Source organism: Mustela erminea, chromosome X (assembly GCF_009829155.1).
Source record: "Mustela erminea isolate mMusErm1 chromosome X, mMusErm1.Pri, whole genome shotgun sequence".
In the NCBI taxonomy this organism is placed as follows: domain Eukaryota; kingdom Metazoa; phylum Chordata; class Mammalia; order Carnivora; family Mustelidae; genus Mustela; species Mustela erminea.
Window position 1 is genome coordinate 17,709,883 of NC_045635.1, and position 25,265 is coordinate 17,735,147.

At 42.6% G+C, this 25,265-nt stretch overlaps 1 protein-coding gene across 1 annotated transcript in view; it reads left to right on the forward strand.

Moving 5' to 3' along the window:
- PHEX (phosphate regulating endopeptidase homolog X-linked) overlaps positions 1-25,265 on the forward strand; it is a 204,100-nt gene that overhangs the window by 112,251 nt on the left and 66,584 nt on the right. Inside the window, exon 13 of the mRNA XM_032330228.1 lies at positions 20,284-20,361. Within this exon, the coding sequence (XP_032186119.1) occupies positions 20,284-20,361 (78 nt within the window). The remainder of the gene's footprint in view (positions 1-20,283; positions 20,362-25,265) is intronic.

The following is a 25,265-nucleotide window of genomic DNA, read 5'->3' on the forward strand; positions in this document are numbered from 1 at the left end:
TCATGACCCGAGCTGAAGGCAGCTGCTTAACCAACTGAGCCACCCAGGCGTCCCGAGTTGTACAGGTTCTTTATATATTTTGGATACTAACCTTTTATTGAACATGTCATTTGCAAATATCTTCTCCCATTCAGTAGATTATCTTTTAGTTTTGTTGATTGTTTCCTTCACTGTGCAGAAGCTTTTTATTTTGATGTAATCCCAATACTTTATTTTTTCTCTTGTTTACCTTGCCTGAGGGGATATGCCCAAAAAATGTTGCTATGGCCGATGTCAGAGAAGTTACTGTCTGTGCTGTGTTCTAGGATCTTTATGGTTTTGGATCTTAAATTTAGGTCCTTAATCCATTTTGAGTTTATTTTTGTGTGTGGTGTAAGAAAGTGGTCCAGTTCCATTCTTCTCCAAGTAGGTGTCCAGATAGATTTCCCAACACCATTTCCAACCATTTGTTGAAGAGACCATCTTTTTCCCATTGCATATTTTTGCCTCCTTTGTCAAAGATTAGTTGACCACATAAATGTGGGTTTATTTCTGGGTGTTCTATACTGTTCCATCAATCTTTGTATTTTTTTCTGTGTCAGTACCATACTGTATTGATTACTACAACTTCGTAGTATATATTGAAATCTGGGATTGTGATACCTTCAGCTTTGTTCTTCTTTTTCAAGATTGCTTTGGCTATTCAGGGTCTTTCATGGTTCCTTACCAATTTTAGGATGGTTCTGTGAAAAATGCCTTTGGCATTTTAATAAGGAGTGCATTAAATCTGTAGATTGCTTTGAATGGTATGGACATTTTGACAGTATTTGGTCTTCCAATCCATGAGCATGAAATATCTTTCCATTTGTTGTGTTGTCTTCTATTTTTTTCATCAGTGTTTTATAGTTTTCAGAGTAAAAGTCTTTCACTTCTTTGGTTAAGTTTATTTTTGGTGCAGTTGTAAATGGACTCTCTTAATTTCTGTTTCTGCTGCTTCATTATTAGTTTATAGAAATGCAGCAGATTTCTGTATATTGATTTTGCACCCTACAAACTTACTGAATTCATTTATCAGTTGCAGTAGTTTTTTGGTGGAGTCTCCAGGGTTTTCTTTATGTAGTTTCATGTCATTTATAAATAGTGAAAGTTCCACTTCTTCATTACCAATTTGGATGCCTTTTATTTTTCTTGTCTGATTGCTATGGCTAGGACTTCTGGTACTGTTTTGAATAAAAGTGTACATCCTTGTCTTTTTCCTGATATTAGAAGAAAAGTGCTCAGTTTTTCACCATTTCTCATGATATTAGCTGTGGGTTTTTCATATATGGCCTTTATTATATTGAGGTATGTTCCCTCTAAGCCTACTTTTTTGAGGTTTTATTTTTTTTTAAGATTTTATCTATCTATTTGAGATAGAATGGGAGTAAGCAAGAGAGAGAGAGAGTTGAGAGAGCATGAGTAGGGGGAATGGGCAGGAAGAGAGGGCAAATCAGACTCTCCACTGAGCAGGGAGACCAACACAGGGCTTGAAGCCAGGACCCTGGGATCATGACCTGAACCAAAGGCAGATGCTTAACCTACTGAGCCCCCCAGGTGCCCTTTGTTGATGGTTTTTAAAATCATGAATGGGTGTTGTACTTTGTCACATGCTTTTTCTGTATCTGCTGAAATGATCATATGGTTTTTATCCTTTCCCTGGTTGATGCAATGTATCACATTGATTGATTTGTGAATATTGAACCACCCTTGCACCCAGGACTAAATCCCACTTTCTTGTGGTGAATCATTTTTTAAATATATTGTAGGATTCAGTTTACTCATATTTTGTTCAGGATTTTTACATCTATGTTCATCAGAGATATTGGCCTGTAATTCTCTTTTTTTTTTGCAGTGTTTTTATTTATTTGTTTATTTTTAGAGAAGAGGAAGGACAGAGGGAGAGAGGGAATCCCAAACAGGCTCCACCCCACAACCCTGAGATCATGACATGAACCCAAACCACGAATCAGATGCTCAACTGACTGAGCCACCCAGGCACCCCTTTCTTGTAGTGTTTTTACCTGGTTTTGGTGTCAGGGTAGTAATGGCCTTAGAATGAATTTGGAAGCTTTTCTTCCTTTTCTCTTTTTTGGAATAGTTTTGAGGATAGGTGTTAAAAATTCTTTAAATGTTGGGTGGAATAAATAGGTGAAGCTTCTCTGGTCCTAGAATTTTGTTTGTTGGAATTTTTTGATTACTGCTTTAATTTTATTGCTGGTAATTGGTCTGTCCAAATTTTCTGTTTCTTCCTGATTCATTTTTGGGGGGTTATAGGTTTCTAGGAATTTAACTATTTCTTCTAGGTTGGCTTCAGTTTTTTTTTTTATATATAATATTCTCTTACAATCCTTTATATTTCTGTGTTGGTGGTTGTTATTTATCCTTTTTCATTTCTTACTTTGTTGGAATTCTCTCTCTCTCTTTCTCTCCCCCCTCCTCTCTCTCCCCTCCCCCCACCTTTGATGAGTCTGGCCCTGAGAAGCTTTTGTTGGTGGGTGGGGCCTGCAGTCAGACCGAATGTCTGCTTCCCACCCAGTGTTGGGGCTGCAGTTGGGATGCTGTGTGTGTGGTTATCATCCCCTCTCTGTGGGGAAGAGTCACTTTGGATAGGTAGTGGTACCTGTTGGAGCTGCTTTCACCCTGCCAGGCCTGTGACATCTCATTGGATGGGCTGTGGTCAAGGGCATATTGGATAGGGTCTGTCATCAGTAGAAAGTAGGGAAGAAGCACACGGTGTTAGCAAGGATCGTGAGCCGGTCTGCTGTGGGAGGGGACATGGCGCTGAGACCTGGCTGGACGGGGCATGTCTGCAGCAGAATGAGGAGGCAGAGTGTGCTGTTAGCAAGTTAGGGAGCACTTACTGGTTCTCTGCTGATTCCCACAGGTTTCTGTGCATCTAGCCTGGAGGGCAGGGGTAGAAATGACACTTGCCAGTTCCTTTGTTCATGGAGAAGTCTCTCAAGGATCCCTGCCCCTCTAGCATATGCTCTGAGTTTAGGAAGCTAATTTCCCTCCTGGACATCCCATGTGTTTTCCAAACTGTTGCTTCTCTGCTGTATCCCTGTGGACTGTTGTGCTGTCTCTTTAAGGGTGGGGACTTAGTTTCCTCTTGCTGGCCTAGCTCTCCCAGAGCTGAGCCTACTGATTTTTCAAGTTCTAGGTGGTAAGCCTTTCTGATTGGAAGAACTTGAAAGATTATGCATCTCAGGTTTTCAAAGCCAAATGTTTTGGGGATTCCTCTTCTCAATGTGGGTTTCCCTTACTTGGGGTTTCTTGTGTGAGGGTGTGGTTTTCTCCCCTCTGTGTGCCACATTATCCCTGCAGACATTCCCACGGGTCCACTTAGTTTCCAATGGTGTCTCCACCCCTCCTCCCTCTGCAGTGTGGCCTTTTCTTTATATTTAGCTGTGGAGAGTCTGTTCTGCTAGTCTTCTGGCCATCTTCAGAGTTATTTACACTGATGTGGGTGTTATCTAGTCTCTCAGTGGGAGGAGTAAACTTAGGCTCCTCCTACCCTGCCATCTTCTCAGGAAGTACAAAGCAATTTTTTTTTAAAGGGTCTAGATAAATTCAGGGAATTTTATGTATTTGACTTGTTTGATTGTTTGTCTTTTTTTTTTTTTTTTTTAGCACAGTTGCCCCATACTGGCCAACCCGAAGCTTTCCCTTTAGGGAATTCTGATGTGACTCCAGTTGATTCTGATAGTGTCTTTGTGTCCTGGCATGACAAGATATCCTTTTAATGCTCGAGCTCTGTTTAATCACAGACTGGTTTGAGCAATTATAAATCAGTGCCTTAATTAGTTTCTCCACCTATGAGCAATGTATTGATTTTTTTTTTCTTGATGGAGGAGAGACTCCTTACCAACTTGAAATACAGAGTTTCAATAATAAATCTGCATAAATTGGAGTTAGAAATTTATGTGAATTTTCATTTGTGATGAACACTAGCTCATGTCAGTGGACATACATGTAATACTCACTGTATGGTTTTTGGTGATTTCTTAAGCGTTGTGTTCCCTGTTGATCATCAAGAATATAAATGAGTCTTGATAACTAGTGTATGACCGTGCCATAGATGAAAAAAATTATGCTAGTGTCCAGAAATAGAACTGATTTGAACAATGTGGAAAAATGGAACTATATTAAAAGATGAAAGTTGGAATAGTAAGTATTTAAAAAATTTAACAATATCAGCAACCCTTAATGGTTTGAATACAGAACTGTAAAAATGTTTAGTTCTTAAGAGTCTATTAGTTATTATTTTTGGCTGAGGGATTGGTTGGTTGTAGGACTTTGAAAGCAGTTGGGAAAATGCCATGAGAGCTTTGGAATGAAATTCCAGAGGCCCAAAGCAGAGAGCTGCATTTTAAATATTACGGGAAATATTTGTTACTTTTATTCTTGGGATGAGTGGGAGAGATTTAATGTCTCTGTTTATTCTTTTTTGGTCCAAATACAAATTGGGTATGTTAGAAATTTAGTTTGATTTGATAGAAAAAGAATCACTTAAAAAACTTTTTTAAAACTGGTATTTTGAATTGAAGTATATTTGACACGCAGTATTATGTTAGTTTCAGGTGTACAACATAGTGAAAAGGAATCCGTTTTATATATTGATTTTTACTTTAATGGGAAAAGAGTTCATTAGGAATGTTCAAGTTCTTTGTGTACATTTTGTGATGCTCTTCTCTGGCCCAAGATGAGACTAAGAGCCCTGCCACATCTGCTTATCTGCTGTCTCTGGGGCGGCGTCTGCTGCTGTCAGCGGCTCCCTTCTTATCTGGCTATGGGTCCCGCTCATTCAGTTGTACGGGAATGTCAGTTCCATTAATAACCCAAGGACCGGACAGGCAGATAGTGGAAAATGGGTAAAGAGAAAGAAATTGTATTTAGCTCGGCATTTTGAGGTGTCATTTTTCTCGACCCTAGCATAGCTGGGCAAAGGCAGTCCGAGGGCATGACAGCAAAACCACCTCTGAGAGAATCTCATTTATGAGCCAGAGAAACAACCCAACACCAAGAGAAAAAAGAGTGAGTGAAACTGGGGAAAAAAGGTAATGATTGGGGCTTGGAGAAGTCTGGGGAAGTGGTGCTAGAAAAAAAAAAAGACATTACCCAATTATTTGGATAGAAGCTCTGGCAACTTGGCAAATTAAATTTTGTCTTTATTTTAAATATTATCTTTCTTGGTGTTTTGGATAAACACAACTCCTTTAAAAGAAAAAGAATTTATGGAACGATTGATTCCTCATAGGAGATTTTGGAGTTATTTACTGTTCCTTTTGGCTCTGCGTCGGCCAGTTGCCAGAGGGAAGAGAGCGGGTTTTATTTTTCTTCGTGCAGATAGAATGGCTCACCCACAGCAGTGCTCTGTGTAACACATCACCCCAAAACTTCCTGGCTTTGAGTAGAAGATATCTTATTATTTCTCATGATTCTGTGGGGCTCCTGGGGCCGAGGTGGATGGCTCTTCTAGAGGGGTCGCCTGGAGTGTCTCGTGCAGTTGCATTCATAGATTGGTCATGGCTGGGCATCTGAGTTGGCTCCTTCACTCTTATCTGGTGCCTCACTGTTCCTCATATGGCTGCTTTCTCCAGCAGGGTGGCATGGAAACTAAGGGTTCCAAGAGGGAGGGAGCCAAAGTTTCTAAGGTCTAGGTTCAGAAGTCCCAGCTTTCTTTTGCTACATGCTTTTGGTCAAAGCTGGGGACCAGGGCAATCCCTAGAAGGGACTTCATCTCTTGGGTTGAGGAGCAGTGTGAGCATACAAAGACAGGAGCTGTTGTTGGCAGCCATGTTTGGAAGCTGCCTACCTGGAATCACTATCCTTTGCTTCTCTTTTCTGTGTTCAGTTTTTCATTGTTTATATTAGAGAATTTAGAATTATTTTTATTCTCTGTCTTTAACACCTAACCACCGAGTGTCATTAAATTTTTTTTCCTATTTTCTTGTTTGGTTGGTTAGGTTGTTTCTTATTATTGACTGATTTCTTTTTCTTAGCTCAAGACCAGTATATATGTGTGTGTGTATACACACACACACACACACACACACACTCTCTCTCTCTCTCTCTCACAGAATTATTTGAGTAATCTAATTATTGAGCTGTGATGGGGAAATAACTCAAGCTCATTCTGTTCAGACCTTCCTCCACAGGTGTAAGAAATTCCTACTAGGTTTTGGAGGCCAGAGTTGGACTAAATTACCAGGAACCCAGCCCCGTTCTAATAGACAAATTATTTTTTTCAGTTTTACATTGACTTCCTTAGTAAATAAAATTAAGTTTCAGCATAGACACTCCTTACACTGACTTCCTGTATTCCATAACCAAAGACTCTTGGCATTGGCAAAGGCTGTGCCTCACTCCATGTCCTTGGTGGCCTAAGGTAAAGGGGGCTGATCATCTGCCTTTGGTATATTATGGTGTTCCCAGCACTGATGGTGACTAATGGAGTTTCTGACCAGGGGTTTGTTAAGGATTAAACTAATGAGCTGAATGTCCCAGAGCAGAGTCAAGTGGAGGATGGTGCGGAAGTTGCGTCCTTTAGGGCCACAGAAACAGAGACTTTGCTTAATTTTGATGTTTAGTTATAAAAATGAATTTATGAGTTTATGGACGAATTTGACTAGTTCTTCTAGGCTTTTGAAAATGTAAGCTATGGTTTGGCAAAGCAGTTTGTATACATCTGTAGTAAGTCATGTTCTAATGAAGTCCTGTCATTGGTTCCAAGCAATTGCTGATTTCCATTAAAAATTACTCGAAAGTACAGAGAGAATATTTTTGAAATGAGGAAGATATAGAAGAGAAAAATAGTTCTTCCTCTCCTCCTCTTTCCCTCTTCCCAAGCCTCCTCCTCCAACAATTGCTTGCTTATTTGAGTGTCCAATCTTAGTGTCTAATGACAGTGAGAGCTCTGTGGGTGACCTTGGGAGGAGTTGGAAGCTCCTGCAAACTTTTCATCCTGGGGTCACCTCAGACCTAGGCCATCAGTAGTTAAAAATCAACTCCCAAGGTGAATGTCATAAGCAGCCAAGGTTTGTTTGTTTGTTTGTTTTTGGTCCAGCTTTATTGAGCTATAATTGACAGACATTACTATACATGGTGAAGCTGTGTAGCATAATGGTTTGACTTAAACATACTGGGACATGATGAACACAATAAGTTTAGTTAACATCCATGATCTCATATAGGTACAATAAAAAAAAAAGAGTAAAAATTTTTTGCTTGTGATGAGAACTCTCAGGATTTACTCTTTTAACAGCTTTCCTATATAGTGTACAGCAGTGTTAGCTGTGCTCATAATGCTGTACGTCACATTCCTAGTATTTATCTTACAACTGGAAGTTTGTACCTTTCGGAAACCTTCCTCCCAATTCCTCCTTCCCCCCGTCCCCTGCCTCTGGTAACTACAAGTTTGATCTCTTTTGCTATGAGTTTGGGTTTTTGTTTGTTTGTCCTTTTTATGGCTAAATCATACTCCCCTATATGTACGTATATCACAACGTCTTTATCCATTGATCCACCGATGAACAGTTAGGTTGTTTCCATATCTTGGCTATTTATTACCAATAATGAGACAGTCAAGTTTGAGAAGCAGAGCATTATTAGAGTTGTACTGCTCAAACTTGAATGTGCACACCAGTCTCCTAGGGACCTTGTTAAAATGCAGATTTTTAGTAAGTTTGGAGTGGAGCCTGGGATCCTGCATTTCTAATAAGCTCCCAGGTGAGGCTGACGGCCCTGGACCATGAACCGCACTCTGAGGACTGAGAGTATAGAGCAGGAGTTGGCAAACTTTTCAGGTAAAAGGCCAGATAGGAAATATTTTGGGCTTTGCAGGCCATGTCCAGTTCTCTCTTGTGGTGTGAATGCTACCGTGGATAACATGTGGAAATGGCTGTGGCTGTGTCTACACAACTTCACTGACAAAACCGGGCAGCAGCCGGAATGGGGCATGCAGGCCAAGGAGTGGCGACCTGGTCTAGAGCTTTCTTAGTCTCAAGTTTTTGACCAACACCTGCTGCTTTCCTCTCGTTGGGCCAAATCTCGAGTAAGAATTAAGTGGTTTCATAAGAGGTTACTCATTCGCTTTGTTGAATGATGAATAATTGATGATGACATTTAGGCTGCTGTTTACAAACAGTGCACAAGGTCCCTTGGCTGTGGCTCATTGCTTTCCTTGAGTATAGGTGGCCTTTCTGGTTTCCTTCCCTAGACTGCCTTTTCAGAGGTAGAGCAAAACAAAGCTAAAATTTGTTCCAAAATGTGACCCATGGGCATCCAGAATAAATAACCACGGCCGAACTCTGGAGGCAGAGTCACTGTGGGGGATTTCAGTTCCTTTATCTGTCTTCCGCCACTCACCCCTGGAGTTTACTCTCAAGGGACAGAGGCTGGTACTCTGGCTTTCAGAGAGGTGGAGAGCAAGAAGGGACCTGGACCCACACAGTTTACATTGACGTACGTCCTACTCATAGGTCTGGCTATTCTGGCAGCAGAAAGTTACACGCTGCTGATGATATATTCTTACAGACAGACAGTGCAGGACCAAGTTGTGAGTTTTGGAGGACCCAAATGTGGAACAGAATGTTCCATCTCATGAGCTTTTGGGGTAAGGTCCAAATGGTGCATTTGGTGCATTTTTTTCATTTCTAACTCCAAAGCTAGTTAGGAAAGTGTTTTTTGTTTGTTTGTTTGTTTGTTTTTGTTGTTGTTGTTTTTAAGCTGGTCCAAATGTGGGGCTTGAACTCATGACCCTGAGATCCAGACCTGAGCTGAGATCATTGCCCTTTTATAGGAAAGTTTTAAATTTAATTGGTTCATGGGGCACCAGAGTGGCTCAGTGGGTTAAAGCCTCTGCCTTTAGCTCAGATCATGATCCCGGGGTCCTGGGATGGAGCTCTCTGTTCTGTGGGGAGCCTGCTCCCCCCCCCCCGCCCCCGCCTGCCTCTCTGCCTACTTGTGATCTCTCTCTGTCAAATAAATAAATAAAATCTTTTAAAAAAAATTAATTGGTTCAAAATTGAAACAGGCTCTCATTTGTCTTTATGACAGTGCTTAAATCCCGAAGGGAGAGATGTTACTCCTCTTTCAAAACAGGAGGAAAAAGGCCAGGATTCTTTAGGCTAGGGATGCTCATGATAGACCATTTTTCATGGTGGTTCTTTGCCGATGGATCTCCTCTAGGAGATTGATAACCTTCTCTTGCTGGGTCCCCGTTGCCTAGAACCTTCCTTCTACTGGTGAAATCTCTTTGGTCTCATTACCTTGACTAGTCTGAAGAATAGATGCTCTGATTTTCTTGAGTAGAAATGCTTTCTTTTTTTTTTTTTTTCAAAGATTTTATATTTATTTATTTGACAGACAGAGATCACAAGTAGGCAGAGAGGCAGGCAGAGAGAGGGGGTGAGGCAGGCTCCCTGCTGAGCAGAGAGCCCGATGCGGGGCTTGATCCCAGGACCCTGAGATCATGACCTGAGCTGAAGGCAGAGGCTTTAACCCACTGAGCCACCCAGGCACCCCTAGAAATACTTTCTTGCCTTTCCTTTTCTGTTTTGACCTCCCCTCTTGGCCAACTCTTGGTCTGCTAGGGGCTCTTGGTGAAACTTTAGTTCTATTGGTGTCCAGAACCAAAAGTTCATTACTCTGATTTTTAGGGATGGATGGAAATTTCTTAAAGGTATTCTTGAACCCTGTTTACATGTGTCTTGTCTTTCTTGTAGCTGAAAAGATTATTTGTCTGGGCGTGCTGAATATGGTTACTGGTGCAGAGGTGTGTACATTACATATTTTTCAATTCATTTGGATTTTTTTAAAGTGAGTCATATCCATATAATAGAATACTATTTTTCACTCCTCAGAAGATGGTGTATGTTGGGAAAACATGGGCTTTTTGAAGTCAGATTAAAGCTAAATGTATCTGGGTTAAGACGCTGGTTTTGGCCCTTAAATGTCAGGACATGGGGAGGTTAATTACCCTTTCTGAGTCTCAGCTCCCTGAGCTGTGACATGGACTGACCTATACCTACCTGGTGGAGTTGAGGTAAAATTTAGATCTGATGAATAAATGAAGCCTTTAACCCAGTACCTGGCCCATAGTAGGGGTTCAATAAAGAGCATTACTTTTGTTATTATGAAAAATGTTATTTCTGCTGTTACTAATTCATTTTTGGCTCTGAGATCTCCTCTTTGAAGGTGACCTTTTCACAAAGTTGTTCTCTTCCCATCCCTTCACACCCCATCCTCTACATTCTTGTAGTGTTTTTTTCTTCCTTTCCTTCCCCTCTCTCCTTCTCTTCCTTCTGCATTTTGTTCTCCATATATGCTCTACTGTGAACTCCCTGAGGACAGGAATGCAATCTGTTAAACTCTCTGTCTCAGCTCCTGCTAGACACAACAACATGGATGATTTTCACAGATGTACTGTTGAGTGAAGGAAGACAGACACCAAGAGTACACACTTTGTTTGAAGTTCAAGAACAGACAAAACTCATTTGTGGAGGTGGAGGTCAGAATAGTGCTTGTCTTGGGGCGAAGGAGTTATTGACTGGCAGAACACCCAAAGGAGACTTCTGGGTGCTTATAAATGTATTAAACCTTGTCTTGGAGGTACAAACACAGGCCTGTGTGTGCAATAAAAACTTTTTTTGATTTGTGCACTTAATATTTATGTACTTTGTGTATGTTACAGCTCACTAAAAATTTAGAAAGGTGTTTTCCAGTCTACAGTACTTACTTGGCAATCGTTCGTCATTCCATAAAAGGTTGACTTTTGAATGGGTGATATGTTGAAGTGGTCAGTCTTAATCACCATGGGACTATGGCCAAATTTTAAGACAGTTATCACATACATTTTGAAAAACACAGTGGGTGTCATAATTAGATTTCACATTAGTTGTTCACAACACTGCTTCAATCTTTACCTGGCTCTTGCAAAAAACCTAGAAAATAGGGTTTGTTATTTGGGACCATTTGTGCAGGTGGAACAAAAGAGAGTGAGGGACACAGTCCCATCCACTCGGTGAAAAACCTCATTTTTTCATCGAGTTTCTACTGCTTCCACCTCCCTCTTCTCCTTCCCTCCCTTGTCCTTTTATCAATACTTGGAAATGAAATCCACGACTCTAATAGATGCCACTGACAAGTGTGTGGCAATTCTGCCAGATGGCATTTGAATCTTGGGTGTTCTTTGAAAAATGAAAAGACCAAGCACACGCACAAATAAGTGAAGGTTGAATTAATCTTTATAATTAAATGGAATATCACCCCGCTATGAGTGATTTTAGCTTTCAAACTGGATTGCATGCTAATTTTTCAGTGAACTGTAATTGTATTAACGTGGTTTTTAGATGCTTCAAAGTGCTTAAAATAGATTTTGCCAAGTTCCTGAGAGAAAAGTTGTTAGAACTTTTGATCTAAACATCTCTGAGATCTTGGGGGTATAATTGTATCCTGACTTGTAGTTGCAAAGCATTTTCCAGTTGTTGATTAATTGTTTGCCCCTGTCACCCTGGGATTTGGGTGGCACTGACCAGAAATTATGTGGAGTTGCAAGTGTTTGAGGCACATTCAGAAATTGTTGGGAAAGATCATGTTATTTTCTTCATAAAGTACTCCTGCTGGCGTAATAGTGGTGACTACTAGTGAGATGCCTAAGGAATATTGAAGAAGTGGATGGATAATATATATCAGGGGCTCTCAGAAGGGAGTCTGGAAGCCTTGGTAAGCATCACAGTCTAAAGCATCTAGCAATGTAGCAAAAACTTGAGCATGCAGGAGAATCCACTCCCACACTGGTTCTTAACCCAGGGTGCTATTGTACCCCCAGGGAACATTTGTCAAGGCCTGGAGACATTTTTGGTCACAGCTGTGACGTGCGGAGGGGGAACGTTACTGGCATCTAGTAGGTTGAGATGAGGGATGCTGCTAGACACCCCCCGGTGCACAGGACAGAGCCCCACAAATAAGAATAGTTTGGCCCAAATGTTATTGGTGCCAGGGCTGAGAGACCCTGCCTCACAGTGATGCAGATTCCTGGACTGCAACCCAGAGGCACTGTGCCTTAGTAGGTCTGAGGTGGGTCCACGAATTTGCATTTTTCACGAGCTGCCAAGGACCGCTACTGCTGCCACCGGTCCAGGGACAAAGCTTTGTGAGAAGCCCTGAACTAGAGGCCTAGAGTGTCAATGGCACGCACCATCTGACTGGGTAGTGGCCTTACAGCACCCCTCTCTTGTAGGAAAGCTACATGACAGTTCATGTTGGCCTGATTTCATAATTCTTCAAAGTTACCTCATTTGACCTTTGCCCCACATTATGAGGGAGGTGGTTGAAATGTTTTTCACGTTGGTGGAGAATTGTTCATGTCCAAGGTAAACCTTAATGGAAGGAATGACCGTGATACCCTCTCAGTTGAAGTGTTGATGGGAGAGTGGGATGTGTTTATTTAAGTTCATCTCCAGTTTGCCTGCCATTTCAATATGTGATTTAACAACTGAAGGAAGATTAAATAGCTGATTAAATTTACCCGAGAAATGTTAGGTGTTAGGGACTAGCTGTTGTTTGTGCATTTCTAAGCCCTTTGAATCTTGACATTTGAAAATGATTTTTAATAATTTATTTGCATTTTTTCTTTGATTTTTCCATGGTATTAATTCCTGCTTTGGGTTAATATTCCTATGTTGGCTCTGTTTTAAAATTCAGGTATTTACGTCAACAAAAGATGAAGTATGACAGTTGAGTCACATGTTTATATCTTGACGAAATTGTCCAAAGACTTATGCTTTGTCCCTTATTTTACCCTTGCTGTCTTTTAGTTCTGAAAAAGTCTGGGAACCTTTATCTTGAAGAGGTAAACTACTTCTGCAAAGAGCCAAATAGTAAATATTTCAGGCTTTGCAGGCCCCATGGTGTCTTTTGTGGTTACTCAACTCTGCAGCTGGAGTATGACAGTGGACAGAGACAAGTAAACAAAGAAGCTTGGCTGTTGTAGAGGATTTTCCTCTACCCTTTGAGGTCTGGTCTTTGGGGGCCTGTGAACTCAACTGACAAGAGACAGGTTACCAAGAAAAAAAGACAAAGTTTATTCCTTAAGTAGGTGGGAGCTTACAGAAAATGTAGCTCAAATGTAGCTCAAAACCCCATTGAAAGTTTAGGGCTTATATACCATCGGAACAAGGGGCGTGGGTTAGGATTTCAAGGGACAGTGAAAGGTAGGAAATGACTGAGAAATATATGGGGGAAACTAATGGAAGGTAAAGTTTGTTTTAGTAAGTTCTCACTTCTGGTTGTAGGAGTCTTTCCCTCTGGTATTAGGAAGCCTCCCTTGAAGGGGATTTATGAGAGTGGAATTCTTCTGGAAGGCTCTGCTTTTAGGCACATAACGGTGGTGCAGAGAAAGCCTCTTCCTGCATTGGATGATTCTCAAATGCCTTCAGTTCAAAATAATTCTTAGGCCATGATGACATATTCTGGACCCCTTCGTTGTGTTCCAGTAAAACTATTTTCAAAAACAGGTGGTGGGCTGGTTTTGGCCTGTAGGCTATAGTTTGCTGACCTGATGTAGAGCCCTGTATGGGGGAGACAGAGAAAAAAAACATTTACTTTGGCCCATATAGAAGCCTAACTACAATATAAGATTGTTCTAGCTCTTGGGCTTTTATCATCTTGGCTATGTCTGGACAAATGAATTTAGCTAATTGAGGCTTAGGATCTTCATTTGAGAAGGTCTGGCAGCTGTTCTATTTACAAAAATTTGTAAGCAGTTTACTATATGTGATTGAAAGTACAGAAAGACATTGATTTTTTTTTTAAGTGTATGATCTAGTTACTCTCCTATCCAGTTTTAAAGGGAGTGTATGAGACCTACCTCTATTTTTAAGGTAATAATACCCTTACCCACCCCGAGGGGGATATTGTTGTTTTACAGATTAATCATAAGATGGTTTCAGGTTCTTACCTCTGTTATTGTTCCCTGCTCCATTTATTTACAAAGAAAACCTGAACGTTGGTTTCTTTCTTTCACTCCGTTGGTGCAGCGCTCACCAAGTGAGACCAGGGGACCGACGCAGACACCCTGGGGAAAGGTTTAGTGTCATTCAAGCGAAATTATAGCTTACCCACGCCTGCGTAGTTTCCTTTTTCCAGACTGAAAAGACTGCCCACCTCCAAGATGCATGGAGTTGGTGTTGTCGAGAAAGGAGAGGGCTAGATGGAGCTGGTTCGTGATTTGGAATGCTTCCGAGAACATTGTCTGTGTTTGGCAAGAAATGGGGATTGTCTGCTCTACCAGGGCATTACTCAGGCAGGATTTAAGATGGAAGAGCTGAAATCCGAGCATTCCTGTCTTCCAGCTCTTGTAAAATCCCTACTGAGACGTGCACATATAAAGCCTTCTGATTCATAGGGGCGCTTAACTGGTCCTCTGCGCACCGTGATGCAGGAGCCTCTGAGCCACACCCAAAAGCAATTTGCAAAGTTCAAGTTTCCCACGACTCCTAATAAGTCAGTGCCATCCTTACTGAGTAGATAAAATTTGATCTTTTAGATAAATGCATTGTTATTATTTGTGGGATCCAGATAGCCCCAGTGGATATGAAAGCCTGCTCCCCAGGGCTAATTTTCATCCATACCATCAGCTCTGCTTAGGATAGTATCTCCAGCCAAGCCATCTACTCTAGTCGATCATTTGTTTGATATGAAAACTGCCATTGTTTTGAAGGATAGTGTAACTCACCTACGGTCTCCTGAACCTTCAGATATGCTTAAAGCTCAGAGTTTTGATTGATGGTTAAGAGTTATTATAGAACTCATCAGAGAAAATGAGGCCTCGCTGTGGTTAAGCCTGGCAGAAGCTTTCAGAGCCTTTGGAAGCCGAGCTGTAAGTTGCATGTAGAAGGGCAGCTGATCATCAGTTTCCTTTTTTTCTTATGTTGGTTAAATTAATAAAAAAGAAAAAAAAATAAGAGACTAAGAGACTTAACCAGGGAGCAGAAACACAAAGCTGTTTAATTAAGTGATTAAAGTGATCCCTTTGATGTAACACATGCAAGACATTTGAGAATTTACCTGACTCTCCTCAGCAGCCAAGTCAGTGGGGATTAAAAGAAATGAGTGTTCGGGGGCACCTGGGTGGCTCAGTGAGTTAAGGCCTCTGCCTTTGGCTCAGGTCATGATCCCGGGGTCCTGGGATCGAGCCCTGCATCCGGCTCTCTGCTCAGCAGGAAGTTTGCTTCCCTTCCTCTCTCTCTGCCTGCCTCTCTGTCTTGTGATCTCTGTCTGTCAAATAAATAAATGAAAATCTATAAAAAAATGAGTTTTCCATCTTGCTTTTTGCCAATCAGCTTAATACTAAGTGGCTTTGAAAATTCTGGAGTAAAGCCATCATCATAACCAGTCTTTAAATCACTTTGGTCATCTGTGTAAAAATTAGACACGGTTTCATCGTCGCAGCCAAATAAAGCAGAATTATGTTCTGTTCTGTGCTTGCCACTGGCCCTGTCAAGTTGTAGTGTACCTTGTAGAAAGTTCTGGGGAGGAGGGGTGACTTGAGTGTTTAAATCACATTGTGTTTTACACTTCCGACGTTCCTTGCTTTTCAGAGTTCGTTTGTGGCGATTATTCTCTCTCTCTCTGTCAATGTAATAATCCTCACTTTATGAACTCTCTGTTGTCTCCATAGAATTAATTGTAATTTTTTAGAGCTCTAGCGCTAAGACTTTAGAGCAAGGAATAAACTCTTAAGTGATTAAGATTAGTTGTATGTACATGTTAGTAATAGCAAGGAGCAAGATGGAAACACAAACTAGCTAAAAATGCAAGCACATGCACATACAGGCCCACTGCCCTCCGCTGTTCCGCATGAATCAGTCTAGCAAGCATCGTTGAGCACTTACTGTGTACTAGGCCCTGTGCCACCGATTGAGGCAACTCAATGAACAGTCTACTCTCACCGAATAATGTACATCAACGCAGCCAACTATGACTCTTGGGTCGTATTTGGCATGCTGTTTACTTTTGTTTGGCCCACGGCTAAGAATGGATTTTTAAATGGTTTAAAGAAATCAAAAGAAGAATGTATCATGGTACATAAAAGACATTTGAGATTCAAATGTTAGTGTCCACAAATAAAGTTTTATTGGAACACAGACAGAGCCATTCATTTATGTGTTATCTACAGCTGCTTTCCTAGGTACAGCAGCAGAATTAGATAGTTGGATTAAAGACCATATATATGGCTGGCAAAACTGAGAATATTTACTAAGTAGTCATTTATAGAAAATGTTTGCTCACCCTTGATTTAGGTGGTTCAACTTTTCCTTTCCGAGTTCCTTTATTATTCCAGTATTTCTTTCAACTCTCTTTCATTATATTTGTATTAGAACTAAATTAAAAAAATTATTTATTTTACAGAGAGAGAGAGAGAGAGAGAGAGAGAGAGAGAGAATCAGCAGGTGGGAGGAGCAAGGAGAGAGGGAAAAAAGCAGGCCCCCAGCTGAGCAGGGAGCCCAACCTGGGGACTCCATCCCAGGACCCCGAGATCATGTCTGGAGCCGAAGACAGATGCTTAACTGACCAAGCCAACCCAGGTGCTCCCCAAATCTGTCCTTTTGAGAAAATGGATTTCTGTAAGGGGAACAGGGAATTTGTTATGTGCCATTGGCCAGAATCTCCTTCCGTAGCCAGTCCTAGCTGGAAAGGATGCTGGGTGACGTGGCTGTTTTTTGTTTGCTCCATTGTCATCCTGAGCAGAATAGGGGTCTGCTACTAAGAGAAGGAAAGGAGAATGGATATTGGGCAGACAGTAGGCCATATTTGCTTCAGAAAATAAGTACTTTGCCCAAGGTCACAGAGTTACTGAAGATTAGCAGTGGCTCGAGCCTCTTGAGGAAGGAGGCTTGGTTGTGATGTGCAGTGCCTTTTCAGAAGTTTGTGTGAATAAGGGATGAAATGCCTGCAGTGGTTACAGAAAACTGGGGAGCTTTTGAGCAGCCACAAGCAGCCCCGGAAATACTGCTTGCAGAACACGATATGCGGTCCCTTCTCTGTTTATTCCACTCTTCTCTCAGTATTTGCCCTGGTTCTTGCCTTTCCTTCTTGTCCATGTAACCAGCCCAGGGGGTGATTAATTGCAGACCTCCCACCAATACTTTAGCCATTCAACAAGCCATCGGACTCCAACAAAGTTGGAGCTTTGTTCATCTCGTTCTGGAGAGGTTAAGAAGTGAAGTAATCGCTCTTTGCCTTAAAGCGTGTATCAGAGTTCATGCAGGAGTGTGAATGCCCATCTGAGTGTATCAACAGGAATCTGTGTAATACAGGCACTCGGAGCTCATGCGGTCCCTGGGAGGGCCGGAGGGGGAAGGGCCCGATCTCCCAGTGAGCAGCTTCCCACTCGCAGAAGGGGTCTCCTCAGGAGACTGCCTGGAAGCTGCTGGCACAGCGGCCTCTGTGTCTGCGTCTGCCCATCGCTGCCAATGGCAGGTGAGAAAATGGTGTCTCCTTGTCTGCCTTTCCAGGCTTCTGTGAGTGCTTCTCACTGGCAGATGCTGACCTGGAGCCGTGCCCTGTGGGATGGGTTGAAGATGGAATTCTGAAGCTTCTCGGGGAACAATGTAGAAGGGCCTGGGGAGGGATGACGTGGAGCTGACCCCGGACTGTCTGACCGAAGGACGTTTGAGTTTGAATGGAGGCACATGTTTGGGGAAGAAGAGCTCCGTGTCCAGATGTTGGCCGTGTTTTACTAGTATCATCACCTTATTCTCTCTGCGTGTCCTTGGGAGATGAATTTAGAGATTCTTTGCATCTCTCTGCCGGCTCTGTTCGAGTCATGGTATTGCTAAATAAATAATAAAGAGGATTCAGTGACCCGCATGCACAGTGTAGAAGGTAATATATTCTGTGAAGCTGCACCGTGCAGTGGGGGTCCCAGAGCGTGAGGTCTGCAAAACAATGCATAATTCATCAGCATGCTCCAGAAAGACCAGTGTTCAGAAAACAGTTGCGGATGACTCAGCTTCTCTCTCTTTCTTCATTTGGGGTAACTATCGGGAGCTCTTTATTTGCTCTAGGTTATGCTTGTGACTTGTGGTGAGCTCATAAAAGACACTGAGGAACTAAGTGCAATGAGGGAAATGAAACAGTGGGCTTGAAACCAGGTAACTTACAGACATAGGAGGTATTGTTTGGTGTTGGGGGAGAGTCCTAATGGCTAGCTATCGGCTCTCGGGGTCACCTCAGGCTTTCAGTGTCACTCACAGGGTTGTTTTTTTTTGTTTGTTTTTTGTTTGTTTGTTTGTTTTACTCACAGGGTTTCGAAGGCAGGATTGGATCTGTGCTGTATTTGAGTCTGCAACAGCAAAACCCATTATGACTGGGTCGTGCGGCACTTGTAAAATCTTCTCCGAGTCTTGAGTTTCAGGTTTCTGGTGATATTTAATGTTTGAATTATCTCAAGGAAGATAAGAAAAACATACTATCTTGTTCCATTTCTTTGATGGGTGAGGAAAATGGAAAGGGACTGAAGGAAAGAACTTGTTGGGAGAGCAATGTGCAGAGGTCCCTGGTTTGCTGCGCTGGAATGAAACCGACATGTTTGTGGTTGCCTGGTGTCTTCCGCTGGGTCTTCTGGAGGCCAAGCTGGAGATGAAGCTGCGCGTGCAGGTGGCTTAGGAGTCGTGCAGCAAGTGTTCCCGAGAGAGCAGCAAGGCGATGGGGGAGGCCAGCCAGGGTGTGACTTCAGGGGAAGTCTCAGACAGCCTGATCGTTCAGGGGACCTCTAGAGGGCAAGTTAGACCTCACGGTTTGTCCTTCATGGAGACGAAGGAGCAGAACTTCCGGTCTCCTGCCTCAGTCGGTCTTTGGCTGAAGGCCGCTGGGGTGGGTTGGGGTGGGGGTGGGTTCCCAAGGCAGATCAACTCCCTGGAACCGTTTTGTGTGGTCTCGGGTACCAGTAGCCCTAGGGCAGGCCTGCTAGGAGTCTGAAGTGCTGGCCATTTGAGAAGAAAAGACCATTAGATACTGGAGAGGGCTGTACGGAAGCAATACGAGGGATCCCTGGCACGGGGGGCAGGAGTGGAGGTCTGGGCAGGTTCTCCTTACCAGGTACTTAGTCTTGGAGTAAGCCACTCTTCTGTTTTTGTGCAACCCAGCATCCAGGGAGAGAAAAGAGACACATTTTCATGCGGAACTGTAAAGTTTCTCCAGAGCCAGAGTTGGCAAACCTTTTCTCTAAGGGCCAGGTAGTAAATGTTGGAGGTTTTGTGGGCTGCGGGGTTTCTGTTCCGACTTCTCAACTCGCCACTGGTGGTGTGAAAGCCGCCACAGATTACACGTGAAGGAGGGGTTTTGGCTGTGTTCGGATACAAGTGTATAGAGCCGGAGGCGGGGGGCGGGGTAGAGGGGACGGTAGATGGGGCCGGGGCCATAGCTGGCCAGTCCAGCTGTGGAGAGCTCCTTGCATGTGCCTCAGGTAAGTTTTCCTTCATCCATTCCCTTTATGCTACAGAGCACAGGGAGTCAGTCCTCTGTCTATCAAAAGGATGGTTATGGCAGATCTTAAGTTAGTCGGGACCCCCTCCTTGCAATCTTTTCTGGTATTCCAGCCATCATTCTCAGTGTGGTGGGATAATCTGGCTGAAAGGTGACTCATCGCATTTTACTCCTGCTAAAAACATTTCCTTCTCTCCTATCTGTGAAAGAAAATAACAGACTCGTTGCCTGGCATTCGGGAAGCCCTATGAACTGGCCCCAGCCAGTTTTCCTATGTGTGTCTCCCTACCTCGCCTCCTCCTCTCCCCTCCTGGTGCTTCCTAGCCCAGCTACAGCAAATCTCCTGTCCCTCTCTGTGCAGTGACCTTCCTTTCCAGCTCCCTGTCTTTGTCCTCGTGTCCTCCTGCAGTGTCCTTCCTCTCACCTCTGCGGTTTGAAATCCCACCCATTCTCCAAGTCTCAGTTTGATCATCTACCTTAAGCATTTTCCTCATGAGGAATTAGTCTCTCTGCAGGAATTTGATAACAATACTGTGTTTCTTTTGAAACTTTTACTTTGTTTATTTTTACTATGTGTTTGTGCATTCACTGTATTGTCAGTATATTGAGGGCAGGGACTAAGTTACTTTTTTTTTTTTGCATTTCATAGTGGGTTGCATTTACTAGACACTCAGTAACGAGAGTTTTCAGATGAACATCGCGTCCTACATTGTGTGATTATTAATGATTTAAGTGCTGAAACTCTGACCTCATTTTTCTTTTTCCTTCTTATAGGCAAGAGCTGTTTTGGCGAAAGTTGGCTATCCTGAGTTTATAATGAATGACACTTATGTTAATGAAGACCTGAAGGCAGTAAGTGCTAAATATACTGTATTTTTGTTTTTTGGCAACTTTTACTGGCCTCATGCCTTTCAGCTAACCCAAGCCCAAGCACTTAGACTGGGTAGTGCCAGAAAGCACCAACTTTTGATTCATCCCTTGGCTATATATGAGCTTTGATATGCCAGGCGAATCACAAGATTTAGCACAGATTCAAAATAAAGAAAGTGTCAGAAAGAATGCATAGCTGAGTGGGTACCGTAAAGCACACGGACCTGGATTGGTCTGATTTGATCATAAAGGAAAGAATTAAGCAAACTGAATATTTTATAATTAGTGGGCATGTTCTAATGCAAAACGCATGATGTTTGTTGTCAAACATTCTTCATGTGCTTCATTCATACTAAATGACTAGTAGCAAATCTGCCTGCTGGGAGTTAACTTCATTAAACTTTATGAGTGTTTTGGCAGATTAAGTGCATATACATATGACCCTCTAATTTATTGTGAGTTGGACTGTATATTTGCAGTACCCTACTTATGGAGGAATAGTAATAATTCTTTTGTATTCTGATATTTTGGGACATGTATCTTCCAGTAGATTCATTCATTATAGGCCTTTCTAATCACAACCACTGTTTATTTCCTTTCCTACAAATAGTCCTGATAAGGAACTTCTCTTCCTCACAAACCCCCTGTTTTTACCATTCACTACGTTTTCTTGAAAAAGTAGTTTTTTAGAGTTTAATAAGTAAGGTTCTGAGATGTAGGTCTTTCCTGAAATTGTGGTTTGACAAGTCACATAACTAAAAGCAGTCCTGGATTTGTAGATGAACATCAGAATTTTATAAGATTATTCAAAAGTGAGAGAAGTTTTCATTATAAAGTTTCTCCATTGGTCCAAGATATGGCCTTTGAAGGATTACTCCAGCTGCCCTGGAGGAGGATAATACACTTCAGCCCAATTCATACATTGTTTTGTTGCTGAAAAATCTCAGTATTATTATGATAATTAAAAACACTGGGGCACCTGGGTGGCTCAGAGGGTTGGAGCCTCTGCCTTTGGATCGGGTTGTGATCCCAGGGTCCTGGGATCGAGCCCCGCATCGTGCTCTCTGCTCGGCGGAGAGCCTGCTTCCCTTCCTCTCTCTCTGCCTGCCTCTCAGCCTGCCTCTCAGCCTACTTGTAATCTCTGCCTGTCAAATAAATAAATAAATAAAATTAAAAAAAAATACTGACGCACTTGACACATACGTACATTATATTGTAACCTCCACAGTAATCCTGTGAAGTGGATGGTGTTTATCTCCATTTTGCCGAAAAGGGCGTAGAAACTCAAAGATGTTAAGTGGTTTCCTCAGTGTCCTACATAGTGTCAGAGCCAGGACTGAAATCCGGGTCCAGAAAGCTCTGCCTCTAATCAGAGCAGGGGTTCTGCACGGTCCTTCTCAGGCCCCTGCCCCGGAGGAAGAGTAGTGGGTTTGAGGAATTGGTGGGAGCTGCCTTTCCGGAGCTGGTTGGAAGGGAAGAAAAGAGGGGAGGTCAAATCGTTAAGTGGTTAAGAGCACAGACCTCAGAGTGCTTCTGCCTTTTCCATTTACTAGTTGTTTGTGCTTGCGCAGGTTCAGTTAGCTTGCCTTCCTGGGGGTATCCCAAAACTAGCCCCTTCCAGGTTGGTAGGTGGTGGGTTTCACAAGCCAAGGCAGCGTACATACAAGGGCAGCAAGACGAGTGGAACCCTGCACCTGCCTGCCAGATTTTAAAAGTTTATATAGAGATCCTAACTAGGTTCAGTCATGTACAGTGTGCAGATGTTCCCCACACCGCATCCCGTTCTCAAGGCTGTGTCCCCTGAGCAGCCCCTGGGAGCGGGAAAGGCAAGTAGAAGCCACATTCCTGGGAATAGGGGGTGGGAAGCCTCTGACTGCCCAGGTCCATCTCACAGGTCAAGTTGTAGTCAAATTTTTGATGACCTTCTCCAACCCTTGGTACAGGAAATAATAATAACCAAGTCTTGGTATTGTCCGGAGGATGAAATGAGAGTATATAATTATGAAAGTGCTTAACATAATGCTTTGGTGCATAAGTAGTTTCCTTTTAAGTGCTCACTGGTACTTTGGAGATCAGTATCTGAACCATTGCTGCTGAGAAGTTCATCACTGGGGCACAAAATGCCTTTGAAGGAAAGCCTGGATGAGACTGGCAATCATCCTAAGTTAAGGATGCGGATGAGAAGGTGTGAGAGGCATTTCGGTGACACGGACTCTGGGATGAGGGTGCCTGAAGTTGTCTGCCATTTACTAGCTATGTGACCCAGGGTAGATTATATAGCGTCTCTGTGTCTCAGATTTCTCATATCAGAATGGAATTGAGAATAATAACCTCTCCCTTATAGGGCTGTTGAGATCAGAGAAGTTAACATATTTAGCATTTTGGAAAACTGACTCAGGCACGCAGTAAGCATAGTCTAAGTGTTAGTTGTAACATCTTCAATTTGTATGTGAGACATTATTTTGGTGAGGAAAAGTCATTATGAATTGACCCGTGCAGAATCCAGGTGCCTCAAATTGATTTAAAAAGCTATACGGATGGAACAGTCTCAAGCTTTAATCAAGTAAGATAGCATTCAGGGCTCACTCACAATGCTCAGCTGATCAGGTTTTGTTGGCAGTCTGTTCCTTTCTGAAGCGAGTGCCCAAAAGTGTGAGTACTCGCCGAATGCGGCATCTTTTGTGAAAAGAAACCAGATGCAAGACAGGCTGCAGTATTAGGTGGGTTTCCTTGTTTCTCCAGGATCTGAACCGAAGCCATTGCACACCAAGATTTTTAAGCACTTTAGTCAAGAAACAGCTTTTGTCTGACTCATACCCAGAGTAGACACAGTTGTACCCAGGAGTTTCTGACAGCTTAGAAAAAAAAAAAAAAAACAGACGGCGAAAAAACATCCAAATACTGAAGTCGAAATACATTTGTGTTCAGAAATGGATAGAAAAAAATGAATAAAAACCAACCTGAATATAGGTAAAGGATGCTTGATGCGATAGACAGTAATAGTGTCGCCAAGGTGAATAGCAGTAGGGCTAGAGTATTACTGGGGTATAATAAGGCTGTGTTTTCAGTTTTGAGAAACACGTAGATAAGGACTACTATAGGGTCTGTGAGAAATTTCTGGTAATACAAGCTCTGAGCACAAGAGGCTGTTAGAAATGAAAAACAGCTTACTTTATTTGACGCAAGCGAAGATATGCTTCATCAGGCAGAAAGGCGAAAGAGGATAGAGATTAAGTAATGGATCAGATGAAGGTCAAGGAGAAAGGCGGAAGACTGAACTTGGGCTCATGTGGAGATAAGAGCAAATGGAAAAGAACTTGGAGGCAAATGTAAAGAATTCAGAAAAAACATTTCCTCTCTCTGAGATTGACAGGGTAAACCAAGATACCCAGCCGAGTATTTCTGAACAGCAATCTTACTTTAGTCTTTGAAAAGAGCAAGAAGAGAGGAGATACCCTTTGTGCGAACCCCTGGTAGCATGCAGGGAAAACCTACTGGTTAGCTTTAAATACGTAGGCATCAGTCCATTTTTCAAATTAGCCTTACAAAGGGTTCCTTCACTGATCCTTCATGAAAATGGACTCAAGAGCAAGTTGAGGCCAGTTGGGGAAAGTTGCTCTATTAGTCAGGAAAACCAGAACCACACTAGGTATTTCAAAGAGAGGAGATTTCATAGGAAGAGGGGCTGAAGATTCTTCTAGAATCATTGTCAGAAGAAAGAGGAGAGAGAATGAAAGATGACAAACACAGCATTCTTTCCCTTCCTGTCACCTGCTGACTTCACCCAGTGCCTGCTGTTGGCAGGAAGCCAACTGGCACTCGGTAAATAAAGTTTTCAGATTCCCTGCCCCATCGTTCTAGAACAGAGTAAAAGGCTAGGCATGTAGCTGAGAAAGACAGTAGGTAAGTAACTGGCCCTACTGGGTATTTCACTCATTCTTGTGAAAGCCAGTGGAGAACTGGACTAAGGGCTAAAGTCAGAGTCCCAGCTGGCCTCTATTTACTTAGGAGCATTGGATCTGGGTACTTCTTTAGAGAAGATCAGTGTTTCTGGTGTGTGATACTCACACACATACATAAGCATATCAGTATGCGTATAGAGATACACAGATGTGTGAACCTGCATAATATTCTCTGGGGTGGGTCCTGGTCTGCTGTAGCCAGTAGAATGTGTGTGTGTGTGTGTGTGTGTGTGCGCGCACGCGCGCATGCGTGCTTATGTACCAGTGACAGAGAGTGCTACTGTCACTGTCCAAGAGTGAGGTGAGATTTAGGTGACATGCTCCAGAGAAACAGGTTGCTAAAATATTGAAGTAATTCTGTACAATAAGTAAAGAAACAAAATCAAACATGGTCCTAAGTTTGACCAAGTCATCTGGCCATGGCCCAGAAGAGCCAAGAGTGGGCACTGGAGGGGAGTGCCCTGGTGCTTACCAGCCTTCCAGCCAGTCTCCGGTAACTCCCACATGCTGGCCTCCATCTTGTTTGTTCCCTCCCCAAGAGCAGACCAAGTCATCCCCTGTCCCCCAGTGGTGGTTACGGGGTACCTGGTTCCTTGGTAGTGTGCTAGCTGGCACTCCTCAGAGTTACCCTTAGGTGGCTGCTTGTAGGAACTGCGTCATCCACAGTGTAGCATCTATGTAAGTTGTTAAACAGTTTGGATATCGTCTCTGTGTAGGTATGTATGTATGTACACACACAGAGTACTTAAGGACAAAGCTGTCTAAATGCAGCAATTCTCAATATTACATTGCTATAAATTAGGGAAAACATATAAGTACAAAATCTGAATTCCATCAAGTTTTTAGAAAATTCTGTGAGTGCCTAACAAAATCCTTCTCATGGACACTCAGATATATCTCTTGAGTATCTTTAAATGGTTTTAA